Source organism: Phalacrocorax carbo, chromosome 2 (genome assembly GCF_963921805.1).
Source record: "Phalacrocorax carbo chromosome 2, bPhaCar2.1, whole genome shotgun sequence".
Lineage (NCBI taxonomy): Eukaryota > Metazoa > Chordata > Aves > Suliformes > Phalacrocoracidae > Phalacrocorax > Phalacrocorax carbo.
The window spans coordinates 70,902,132-70,915,079 of NC_087514.1; the positions used below are offsets into that span (position 1 = coordinate 70,902,132).

Consider the following 12,948-nt stretch of genomic DNA (forward strand, 5'->3'; position numbering starts at 1 on the left):
TGAGGGAGTGCTGCTAATTCTTCACGCATCAGGAAGTTTGTTTCAGGCAGGGTGTGAAATGAGTGAGAGCAGATTGTTGTGCACTCAGATGTAGTCACAAGAAATGCAGATGCCCAAGTCAGTAGTGTTTGAATACTGTCTTTGGAATTACCAATGTAGATTCCCACAAAGGCTTGAGACCTGTGATTTTTGGTGCAGCTGTGCCAAAAAAAAAAAGTGTAAGCTTTTAGGCTTGTATATTTCTAACCAAAGTCTGTGTAGAAGCATTTTGGAGAAACCCACTTCGTTGTGTCTAGGGATCAGCAACATTCAAAGATTCTTCCTGTGTCTCATTGTGTAGATTTTAAGGGAAGAATAAAAAGGAAAAAGATTTTACTTTCACCTTGAGTAGTGACTCTTTGATTTAAAAGTCTAAACAGAAGCTTTGAGTTCCTTCACAACTAAGTGGAATCAGGCTGATGGTGTTGGCATCCTCCTAAAATTTCATTAGAGAATATGGTTTTAAGGACATCTTCAAAATGAGAAGCTAAGACATGGCCACAAATGGTGAGTGGTTACATTTGAAAGCTTCATACAGGGAATCTCTTGGTATAAATGGATCTCTGTATCAAGTAAAGCTCAGGCCAGGACTGTAGCTGTATCTCGATTTCATTGAATATCTGACTAATAGTGTTTGGTAAAAGTTTGTGGCAGTGAAAAATCTGGGTAAAAATGAATAGATGCTTTGAACAAAAAGGGTGTAGGCACGTGTTTTTAAAAACAAATGTATACAAACAAGCATAATGTGAAAACAGAAAGAAATTTAACTCCCTTGTCCAATACTGAAGGAAGATATTGTTGTGAGATGGTATGTTGACACTCCTGTCCAGTATAGGGATATCCAGGCCACCTTGGGTTTTAGGAGCAGTCCGGCCATGGAAGCAGCAGCAGATTTATCTTCTTTCTCAGCTGACTCAATTGACTGTTTAATAATTGCTAGCTCAGCAAAAGGAAGTAGTCCATGTGGAGCTCTCCATTACTTGCACCTGGACTGTTTGGAGGACCCAAACTAGATTAGATGACTCTAGGCCATGTTGTGTTACTGAAGTGGGATGAAATGTTAGAATGGCATTTGGCAAAATGCCATAATGGCTGCTTAACCATTACACATAATAGATTCAGTGGTGACTGGTGGGAAAACCTGTGGAAAGCCTGTAGGGATAAGGAGGTTGTAGTTACACTGAATGTAGTGCAAATAATGCATATTGAGTAGTTCAAACTATTTCCTATATCTGATTTCATTTTAAGGTAACTTTTAAAGGGTTCAACTGGAAGTCTAGACTTAATGCAAAAAATTTCAAAAACTGTTCACTTGATTTTGTTCATGTGTGAGCACAGTGAGTTACAGAAAAACAGAAAACCCAGAAAACTACATAGTGATTTAATGGAATATTAGTGGAATGCGCAGTGCAGTCAAGTAAATGAGTATTTGTCCTGTATAGCTGTATTTGCTTTATGTCATGCAGCCACAAAAATTTTGTAGTCCATGATGAAGTGTTCAGAAAAATGCCATGGAAATGAGGCATGGCAAGGGTCATAACTGGGATTCAGTGCTCAAAAAACTTTTTTGAGGAATACTTTTATATGAACAACATTATTACAGCAGTTTGTGTTATTAAAATAAATGGTCCTTAAAAGATTAGTTTGGCATAAAATTTAGTGAAAACTTTCCAGGGGAGAGAAGGGCTTTTTTTGGTTGGGTTTTTTTGGTGGTGTGTTTTTTTTACTGCTTGAAAGATGTTTTCTGTGAAGCAGATGCTACTGACCATCCTCCCTCCATTTTTCTAGTGTTTTAATTCCAATGTTATTTACACTTGTCTACATGGACACACAGAAAAATGTATTTCATGTTATTGGACAACTGGTATTTCTCTTATGCTATCTGTGTAAAGGTGGTCATGTTTTCCTTGAATTGTGTGGTAAATTGTCAACACTATGGACGTTCATCTAGAATTTATCCCAGAGAGGTCAGAATTGTTTTTTATGTTATTCAGTTTTGTAAGTCTTGCAAACTCATTGTATCATCACCAGTGAAGTTTTGGAGCCAGCCACTGGTAATCCTAAATTTGCTATCTCTTAATTGAGGCTTGTTAATGGTCATTCATAATCTTCTGGGAAGTTTTGAAAAAAGTACATTCATTTAACTCTGTGAGCAGACTTTTCAGCATGTAAAAAATGAAGCAGCAGAGGAAACTGGAAGATAATTTCCAAGGGTGAGGACTTTGGGTGAAGAGTACATCATCTACTTCATCTTCATGGGGGTTGAACTAGATGACCTTTAAAGGTGCCTTCTAACCCAAACTATATCCAAATATGATAAAATAAGTGGGTTTCTTATGTAATGACAGTGTTTATCAGGATGCTGTGCATTGTGTACCTGAGGGATCAGGTGCTTTAGCAGGCACAAAAAGATCTGATTGATAACTGGTTACCAGGATTGGTTCTGAAAATATTTTAATAGGCTTCTGAAGCTGCTGCCTGTGTTACTGTACCCTTAGTTTGCCAGTCATGGAACATTAAGCTTTTGATCCACTTTTAAGTCCAGACGATTAATAGGCTGTTCTTTATGGGATTAGAAGTATTCCACAAGTGTTTGTTGTATATGAGTCTTTTATTGCTTTTTAAGGTGAAGGCAGCTCTCCTGGACCACAGAGTCTAATTTCAGACTTAAGTCTTGTCAGTCCTTCAGACAATTCCCTTCTTTTTAGGAAAACAAAGAAAAGAAAAGAAAAACCAAATTTAAAAAATGCTCTTTTGCTCTGACAGAGGAATTATGCTCTCTTCAGTTGGTGGCGGTAGTGGAGAGAATTACCCACCTGCCACACATGCTACATTAACAAACTCTGGGGATGAACTGCTTGCCCAAATATAAATGAGATTTCAACTATGATAAAAAAATCAGTATCTGGTAAGTAGAGAAAGCCAGAACAGGTGGAGCACGCTACCACGGTGCTGAAGGAGGGCATCTCTTTCTGCACAATGGCTTCCCAGGGTTTTGGTAGGTTGAGGTGTGAAGTTCATTGGACCACTTCAATGTAAAGTGTGCAGCCCAGGGAAGATGACATCTATGAGTCTGTTGCACCTTATGTTGGCTGAAGAAGTTAGATCAATTAATGCATTAGCACAGGTACTTAAATTTTCCTGTTTTGTCTATTGGACCCCACTTCAAGTCAGGACAAGCTCTTTGCATAAATTCTGGATAGTTACACTTGACTGCCTTATTTTTGGCTGGTAAAGCAACCTGGATAAAAGTTCTTTTTCATTGCTGAAGTGGTCAGTGCTACTGCAGAAATGTTTCAGTAGGATCAAAAAGGGATTTGTCAGCAAATATGATTCCATGGCAATTTTGTTGGACAACTTTGAAAAATCTGTGGTCTGATCTTATAAATTAGTTAAGCTAATTTAAACTTCAAGCAACTTCTCAACATCTGTAACCTCACCCTCTGAAAAAGAGGAAGTTGTGGTACCTGTGAAATGAGCGGGGGAATAAGTTAGCTTAGGTTTATAAAGGGGGAAGAAGTCATTTGTACTTGGCAGAATACAGAATAGCTATAGAAAAAGGGAGAATCATAGTGTGCTGTAAAATCTATCAATTCTGTTGTGGGGTGTTTCTCCACATCTAGTAAATTTTTCAGTTTTTTTTCAAGTACATCTTCTGAAAGTGCTTTATAGGCCTTCCTTGAGCATCATGACTAAAAGAAAATAAGTAATTCAGTGGGAAGTATTTATGATGTGGTAACTGGGTATGTTTTCATTTTGGAACTTAAAAGATGACAAATTACGTACTCATCAGCTCTGTGAAAAGTTATGCAACCTAATCATCCAGCCCTTCACCCCAGTTGTTTGTTGGTTTTTTGTTTTGTTTTGGTTCCCACCACCACCACCACCTTCCAAAGCACACAAGGAAGTGTAGACCCATAGTTCTTCAGTGAGGATCTTGCATTTAGATACACCTGATGTTCATCAAAACTGTCCTTAAACCCCTTTTGGAAAAACCTGCTGTAAGGTGAAGTTGTCACAGATTTCTTCTCTTTATACACTGTAAATCAGCAGCTTACAACACTGTTAAGGTCACCAGCTTGAATGCCAACACGCTGTGCTATGTTGGCGTTGTAGCCTGCCTTGAGTACACAAATGAGCTCCCCAGTTCTGAGGAGCATCTTGAAGTTATTGCCAGGCTTATCCATTTCATCCTCTGTTTAAAAACTTCTGTTTCAAAATGCAGTCTTTCATTCAGGCTGTGGGCACCCAGGTGATCCCGCAATATTTCAGTCCTCACATGAGCTCTCTTGGAGAGACTTAAAATAGTTGCACTGTCACCTGTGTATTATAAGTATACCTTAATTGTTTGGGTTGGAATGCTGGACTTGTTGGATTCTCTTTTTTTTTTTTTTCCCCCCACCATAAATTCAGTAACAATTAGGTCTCATTTAAACTGCTGCTGGAATGCCTAAACCATCATCACCTTTTTTAAGCATTCTAGTTAATATTGTTTATGGAAGTTACAAACTACAATGTATAGGAAACCTGCAAACCAACATAACTGCCTTCCTGATATACTTTTTAGACTGACAGCAGAAAGCTACAACATACAGCCATGCCCTCATACAGGTGCTGCAGGTGTGAGAGCAAACAGCAATCTTTGTGATATGAAAAGGTTCTTTGTCCCTCAATAAGTCCCTGAAGGAAATAGATCACATTTTGAAAGATCAACTCAAATACCATGGAATTTAATTCCGTTAAAGCTAAAGTGTACAGTGATTATTTACCTCCCGCTACTGACCTCTCCTTGTCTTACAGACCGCCTTTCTCTTTGGAAACAGGGAGAACTTTCCCATTAACACTGCACTTATGCTAGGAATACTTGGTATCTCTTCTGTCAGGGGATCTATATGCTAAATATTTAGTCAAGTTCAGAGAAGTTGTTCTTGACACGTATTTAGCTTTAGTTTTTGGTTCCAGCGTGGGTCAAAAAAGTATGTATTTCTGTGTTTTGTTGCTTTAATAAGATCAACACTTTGCCACTAATTTTGTAAATCTTGTGTAGAGTACCATGGCTACAGTAACACTGTTTCTATAAGAACAATATAACTCCAAGTGGAAAAGGTCCTAATTTGGGTTGATTTCAGTTTTGTGCATTGATACAACTTTGTGTATTTGTTGTGTGTGAGTTTGATTTTGGTTTTTTTTTTCTTTCTCCATTTTAAGGTCTCTATGTCCACATACACAGGAAGCCATTTTATTCTGGAACTTTAATGCTTTTTTTCCCTGTAACCTTCAGAAGACTTTTGAGCCCCTTGCAGATTTCTTTTCTTCTCTTCTTTGCATAAAAGAACAATTTTATATTAGATATTCCTTCAATATTTTCAATACTTTCAATTTCTATTCAATACTTTTCATATTAAATATTACTTAGAAAAGGTGTGAGTTCAAAACTTTGTGAGCATGTTCATTTGAGTAAGGCAGCTCTTAAAAACTAATCCCAAGATAGCACTTTTCGACCCTTAACCTTCATATTTTTGGAAGCCCTAAATACAGAATGCACAAGAGGGCAACTGCTATTGGGAAAATTGTCTATTTTTTCCCATAGTAGGAAAAATCAAGGAGTAAATACTGGAAATGGATATCCCAGTGCCAGGCAACCTGTATTACACAGTCTACCTCCATGCTAAATGCAAAGAGAGTCAGTGTGTACTGGCTCTGTAGGTTGCCATCTCAGTGTCAGAGGAATGTACGTGATGGGATTTTGTGTTGTATCGGGGGAGAGGCCAACTGAAAGCTTCAGGTTCAGCATTCTTTATCCTTGCAGCAGATCCATCACTGCTGTTTCTACAGTGGTGAAAATGTAACTGCCTACTCAAAAATGTGTGTATGGATACATTTTAGAAGGACAGTATTTAGTGCCACGCTGCCATTCCGTTGCTTTTTGTGTTCTCTGATGCCTTGTAGACCAGTGGTGATGCTACCAGTATAGCTTTATCTATTCTCTGGTTGTAACTGTCAAGCATAATTTAAATGGTTTGTTACAATACTTTCTTCTATTGCATGTTAAATAGCACTTAATGTCTTGATTTGAAACAAGGTTTCCTCACCCATATTTGCCTGGAAATAGAGAGATGATATACCTTTTTTCTTTTTCCTGTTGTCCTAAGAAGTTCACTGACACCAATTTTGTGTGTTCAGCTCATCAGAGAAACCTTTTTTGCTTATCCATCAGCTGGTGCTTGAAATGATTGCATCGGAGCTGTGGTTCTGAAATCAGTTGGAGCTGCCACCCTGCAATTAAGGCAATAGTGAATTTTTGCAGGCTCTCTTAAAAAAGGCTGATTCGTGCTAGAGCAGCTTTCCATTGGTTAGCCTCTCTGCGGCATTCCGGCTGCCCTGCAAGGCAGAGGTTTTGACAAATTACTGGCAGTGCTGTTTAAACTGCAGGGACCTACCTAAGAAGGTGGAGTACAGCATGTGTCACCTGCCTTCAGGACCACTTGTGATGAGCTGAAATTGAGGATGAGAGTGACTACATCAAGTAGGACTGACACAGCTAGATAAAAAGTTGAAATTATGACACTGACAAGGTCAATTTTGTGAATTGAGGCATGGTCTACCAGGACCCACTAGAATTCATGATTTAAAGGTGGTTTTAATGGAGTGAGAGGAGAGGGGCAAGCACTTCTTTCATCATCTCTTGAATACTTGACCTGTTGTTTTTACTATGTGGTTACAATCAGCCTTGGACAGTTAAACTCATGAGCAGAGAGGGTTAAGATTATGTTCTGTTTATTAAGCATATTGCACAGTTCTGCGTGCTTCCTTTAGTTACTCAGTATGCCGGCTGTCTGAAGCATTTTCATGCATGCTGCTTTTTGCTCCTGCCATGACTTTGCTCTAGCCCTGTCTATTCCTTGCCTCATATATACTACCTTATAGTACTGTCTGCAGTCCCTGTGTTTTGACTTGACTTTGACTGCAGTCTCATCATGCCCACCTATTTGGTATGTTTCTCAGCTTCTCTTTACAGACCTTGGCCCTGATCCTGACTGCTTCTTTCAGAGATTGACTTGGTACAGCCTTTAAATTTTCAGATTCCTATTTACTGAATGTGAAAATATGTGGTGAGAGTAAAGGTCTGTGTAGCCTTGTGCTCTGTTTTCAAAAGTGGTTATGAAAAGACTATGAGGAAAGGCAAGTACAGAGCTAGTCTTCCCCTTGGTATGTACTTGCAGCTCCTTGCTGATGACTGAAAGTTTCAATTTCACTTAATTTGTTGAACTTAGCCACTAAGGGCCCAGTAGTTGGTGTCTTACAGGCTCTTAAGTTGCTGTTTAATGTTAAAACAAGAATTCTGTCAGGTTTTTAATCTGATCCCTAAGGAAGTAAGACACAATACGATCACCCTGTCTCCCCATTAGGCTAAAATTTTGTGTGATAGGTTGAAATGGTGACAGATCAGATAAGAGCCTCAGAGCTCTGGAATGACTTGTTCATTCCTTGGCCTGAAGTAACCTGAATTCCATTGTTTGGGCCTAATGTAAAAGAAACCTGAGGGTGAAGGCTGAGGAGGTTTGAGTATTTTTTTGCTTGCTTTTACTTGGTAATGTTTTTGCTATAGAATAGTAATTTGCAGCAGTGGGGGAATCTCAGGAGTAGCATCACTAAGAAACAAAATGAAGAGTTACGAAACCAAGTATAGTTTCCTTTCCATCTTTTATTGCTTGTCTATTTGTTCTCTTTTCTGTGTTTGGTTTTGTAATTAGTTTTGGGTTTGGTTTTTTTTGTTTTGGGGTTTTTTTTTGTTTGTTTTTGTTTTGGTTGGTTGGGTGTTTTTGCCTTCTCACAGCAGTAACGTCAGCTGGCCTGTGATGATCTTTGCTCCTGTAGTAAGCATTGTTCTGTGGATAGTGTCTAAGAGCAGCCATGTAGGAAAAAGTGCAAGAGTATGGTAACTCTTCTCTGATATACTGTCTCTTAAGCTTTGGCAACTTGAGGGATAAAACAGTATTTTGGAGGCTGGCTGAATGTTTGGGAGCTTGCTGTAAGGTGTGATGGGTTAGTTTTGCAGAACCGTAGAAGGATTTTGGTGAGAGCCAACTAAGCTGCTGGTGCGGTAAGACCAGAATCGGCAGCTTTTGCTGAGTACAGGACCGTAATTCCTTACGCTGTTTTTTAGTTCACACTTTTAAGCACTGGCTGTGCCATTAATGCAGCAAGTCTATCCGTAACAAAAGAAGGTTATAAAACTAGTGTCAGTGAACTCATCTCATGGTAGCTGGAAATATGAAAACTGTATTTTGTATCTGTATTTTAGGCAAATAGAATAGCTAATGATTTAGTGACTTTTGGACCTTTGAATAAGATTACAAGATAAAAAAATTATAAAAAGGTATATGAGGACAACCTGCTTAAATAAAAGCATGAAGTAGTATATTTGAAGATGCTTCTTTTGTGCTTTTTGACACTGCAAGAGTTGTATGTGCCACTTAGATTTTGCAACTGGGCCTCGGTGTCCTTGTGACAGCCATGCACGGAGAGGATATAGTGGATTGATTTCTGATTCTTGCTCACACTCATTTTGTGTCTGACTATGTATAAGAGGTTTCCCACTGAGCCAGGAAGAGGGTGCCTGAGATCTCATTCGTGTAGTATGAGGAACAGGCAAACAGGTGACAGGTCAGAAAATAATCATGCTTTTTCTTCTAATCATGCTGATTCCTCAGAAAAGATAATGGAATCTGTGTATGGAGTATCTTTGTACCTTCAGTGAACTGAGTTGTCATAGGAGACAAAAAACTCTAAAGACTGTTAGTTTGACCCGCAGGATGTCTTTTGGAAGCACTTGGGAGGTTCCTACTGCTTTGCTGGGTTGGGGGTGGCTATAGATTTTGTGATTTTTGTGGTAGGAGGAAATGGCTTATAGTCAGCCACAGCTGCTTTGACGCAGAAAACTATACATAATATGTACAATCATGTTTTAAAATTGTGATCTGTGTGTATTGGTCTATTAAAAATTGGACAAGTACAAAGTGCCAAAATTATGAAAATGGTTTTCCTCACAGGAATTCATTAAAATATTTCAATAAAACTGAATGATTCAGATAAATATTTTAAGTTTGCAGTGTAGTAGTTACATACTTGTGCCAAATTTTTGTCCAGAGGACTACTGGTGGGAGGAATCTTTTTTCAAACAAGGGGGAAATTAAGGCTGTTTTGCTTTTTTTTTTCCCTTCCTCTTCAGCTCTAATAAAATACATCCGACCGGTATTTGTATCTCGGTCAGACCAGGATTCTCGCAGGAAAACTGTTGAAGAGATAAAGAGACGTGCTCAGTCTGATGGTAAATGGCCACAGGTACTGTATACTATGTGTGACAGATTGTATTTGGCATTACCAGGCTTTGGATCAGCAATTTACTTTATTCCTTTGTGGTATGCTTTAGGTGGGGGGGGTGGGTGGGTGGAGGGTGGGAGGGGGTGGTGTTCCCCCTCCTTCTAGAAGACATAATATAAGATTCTTACCTGTACAACACTCTAGCTTTTCATTGCAGTGTTTTTCAAAGGGAGACTGGGTAAGTACATGGGAGTACAGCTCTAAGTGATACTAAATGGACAGACCACAGCAGGTTTAGAAAGTCCTCTGAGGAGAAAATAATCAGATGCTGAGTGGAATACATGGGGGAGTAGTGTGTGTTCTTGTTCTTCTCAAGATTTTGGCATACTATCATTGTTGGAGATTCAATTCTGTACAAGATAGCCCAAGCAATTCAGATGTTCCAATAACTGGAGTATACCTCTATTAAACAACAATTCAAACGTTGCTAAAATAAGTGGGTCAGGGTTTTTTCTACACCTGAAATATGACTATTTATAATGTGCCTTGGAAGAGAGTAATGGGGAAGGAAGGGGATGACTACCTAAGGTCTCCATTTTCTAGAAGTGTGTCATTATTTTGAAAACTTGAAGCATTCTTTTGAATTTCTGAGATGAAGATACAGCATGTCTTTCATGGCATTGTTACTACTACAGTGGTTACAGCCACATACTGGACTACAGAAACATTATGAACAGTTAAAAACAACGTGACAGAAAGGTAATATATAGCTTTCACATCATGACTTTAATCAATAAATTTCAAAGCACTTTAAAAGGTAAATACTCTTACTAACAGATAAAGAAACTGAGTTGCAGACCTGAAGTGATTTCCAGAATATCTAGCAAGTTAGTTTCAGAGTGGGCAGTAAAACTAGTAATGTTAATCCTAGTCCATTGCTTTGTCCCCTTATGACATATCTTCTTCTGTAACTCAACAAAATTTCAGCAGTTCTTGGCTTTTTGCTGTCAGAAACTCTTTTTTTAACAATCTAACCTCTTCTTCCGAATTGGTTTCCACTTGAGCATTTTTGCCTTGTTAGAATTCCGTTCAGATATTTTCAGCCTCTATCATTGACATCTGTGCACATGCCAAGTAATAAATGCAAAAAGAAAATAAGTCTTTCTTAGCCTCTAAGCAGGTAGCTTGGGAGCAGCAATGTTGTTTTGGTGCAAAACAGAATGTGGTATTTTTACCAGCACCAAAACTTTTTGTGAAAATTCTCTTGATTTGCCAGTGTTTCTGGTTGCTGTCAATGTTCCAATCAAATAGAATTATTATCACAGGTCAAGAAACAGGCAAATTGACAGATACAGAAAAATATTTTGACTATTAAGACAGACCTTTACATGATGACTTTATTGAGCACTATTTTTTTCTTTACTCTAACTGAACTGTTTTTCCCTGAGAACTTTTTTTGCTGTAATCACTTAACATTAGCTTTGAAAAGATGTGTTTATAAGTAAATCCACATTGAAATATTTAAGTCAACTTTTTTTTTTCACTTCAAGATAATGATATTCCCAGAGGGCACTTGCACAAACCGATCCTGTCTAATTACATTCAAGCCTGGTAGGTATGATGCTCACTTCTGTTCTCTACAGAATGATCTTGTATCTTCATTTTCTGAAATACCACTTGCATTGTAATTTGCTTGCTGTTGCAGAAATTGAGTTAAAAATCTTGCAGTAGGGTGGACTTGGAATACAAATATTCTGATGCTACAAAAAGATCATAGTTCCACTGTTGAGCAAAATGTTTCTGATTTTTCTTCCTTGCCTTCTGACATGCATAAGAGCTGAAGGACTGATATTTCTTACTGGGTTTTTGTTTGTGGTTGTCTCTTGTTTTTTGTTTTGTTTTTTTTCTTGCCCCCTCCATTTCCTATTTTGGGTCTGTCATGCAGCATTTAGATGCATTAAGCTTTACAGTGTATCAGCTTGTATCTATTTCAGGCTGCTGTAGGATTTGTTGCTGTGTTGTATGTGGTTGATTCCTCTTGAAGTCTTCTGTTGAGTTGCATTCTGGTGAAGATGGAACAAGAATCTTGCCGGTATAGCAATGTTACAGAGGCTGTCACTTTTTTACAATATTTTTTTGTTTAACAAAGACATTCTAAGCTCCTTTCAGTTAGTATCACCCTTTTAGTTTATCAGATTAAAAGAGGCTATAACACTGAACGTTGTTGCAGCTGTAAACTACAGTTAAAATAGCGAGCAATTTCAATACTGCAGTGAACAACTAATGTTTAATGTAAACTTGCCTTTATGATGTAGGGAGGGATGTGGTGAATGAGGAGGCCACAGCGAGCGATGCAGTTGTGAATGTGTTTTTTTGACTCTTCCTAGGTTTCTGCCTAGCTCATTGTGTTCTGTTCTTACTGTGCATCTTATATTTTGTGTTGCTTACAACTTGCATATCAGTATTAGAATATCATGCAATGAGTCAGCATTGTGATTCCTTGCAACTGATTCATTTGGCTGAAGGAATCCCAGTATCGTCTCCTGAGCAAACATTCAAAAAGCTTTTCTTCCTCCCCTTTCAGCTCTCACCTTTTTAGATGAATGCATGGTGGTTAGGAGAACATCCACTTCTTTTGCTCTTTACTCTCCCTCTCTCTCCACCTGAATCCTGTCCATGCTTTGAAAACCAGCCTGAGTCCTTCATTAAAACTCTGGTTCCCTGTCTTCCCTCTGTGCCATAGACATTCCAGGCACCATATACTTTCTGCCTCAAATTCCCCTATCTTCCTCCCCTCTGGTCTAGTATATGCTGCTGTTGTCTGCTTCTTGACTGTCTCACTTTTGCTACTGGAACCTGCTTCTGTATCTGTCCAGCCTCTCAGAAATCCTTTGATTTAAAATTCCTCATTTATATCAAATTACTTTAGGTCTCTATTCAAGTAACAGCTTTCAGAATGCCTTTCCCCATTCTACTCGTGGCCTACACCCCTTGATTGTTTTTTTTTTTAGTTTTGTGTTCATGTGAGCTAGTCATACAGTGCAAGCTAGTCTAGTCTTGTTTAAATACAGTCTTGTCATCTACCACTCATATTTTGTCATCTTTGGGTTCTTTCAAAAGTTGCTTAGGCTGTTTTTTGAGACTGAATAGGAAGTACCACTGGGCCAAGAACCAAGCCTCTGCAGTATCCCAGTTGGACAACCTTCATTTAAAGATATTCATACTCCATTAACAATTCTTTTACATCTGTGCAATTATTGTGTAAAGCAAATGTAATGCTAAGAACACAGTATACTTCCATCGTTCAGTTCTTAATTTTAATTGAAATATTAGGCAGAACTTAGTAAATTGCTATTAAAAACATAGTTTGAGTGAAAGCTGTCTTTATTAGCTGTTTTCACAAAGTAAAGATGCTTAGAGAAATCTTGAGCAAGATACTTGTCATGCTTACCTGGTCTTTGTGCTAGAAACCAAGAAAATGTTTAGAAAATTATATTTATAGATCTTGTGCTACTTGTTTGTCAGAACTATAGCTTTCATATGAAATGAAGCAATACCTACTGAATAAACAAATAAGCCCTTCTG

General features: G+C 38.2%; 1 protein-coding gene across 1 annotated transcript in view; it reads left to right on the forward strand.

The window, feature by feature from the left end:
• The window catches only part of LPCAT1 (lysophosphatidylcholine acyltransferase 1), a 60,641-nt gene that overhangs the window by 9,206 nt on the left and 38,487 nt on the right, over window positions 1-12,948 (forward strand). Inside the window, exons 4-5 of the mRNA XM_064443222.1 lie at window positions 9,272-9,384; window positions 10,914-10,974. Of these exons, the coding sequence (XP_064299292.1) occupies window positions 9,272-9,384; window positions 10,914-10,974 (174 nt within the window). The remainder of the gene's footprint in view (window positions 1-9,271; window positions 9,385-10,913; window positions 10,975-12,948) is intronic.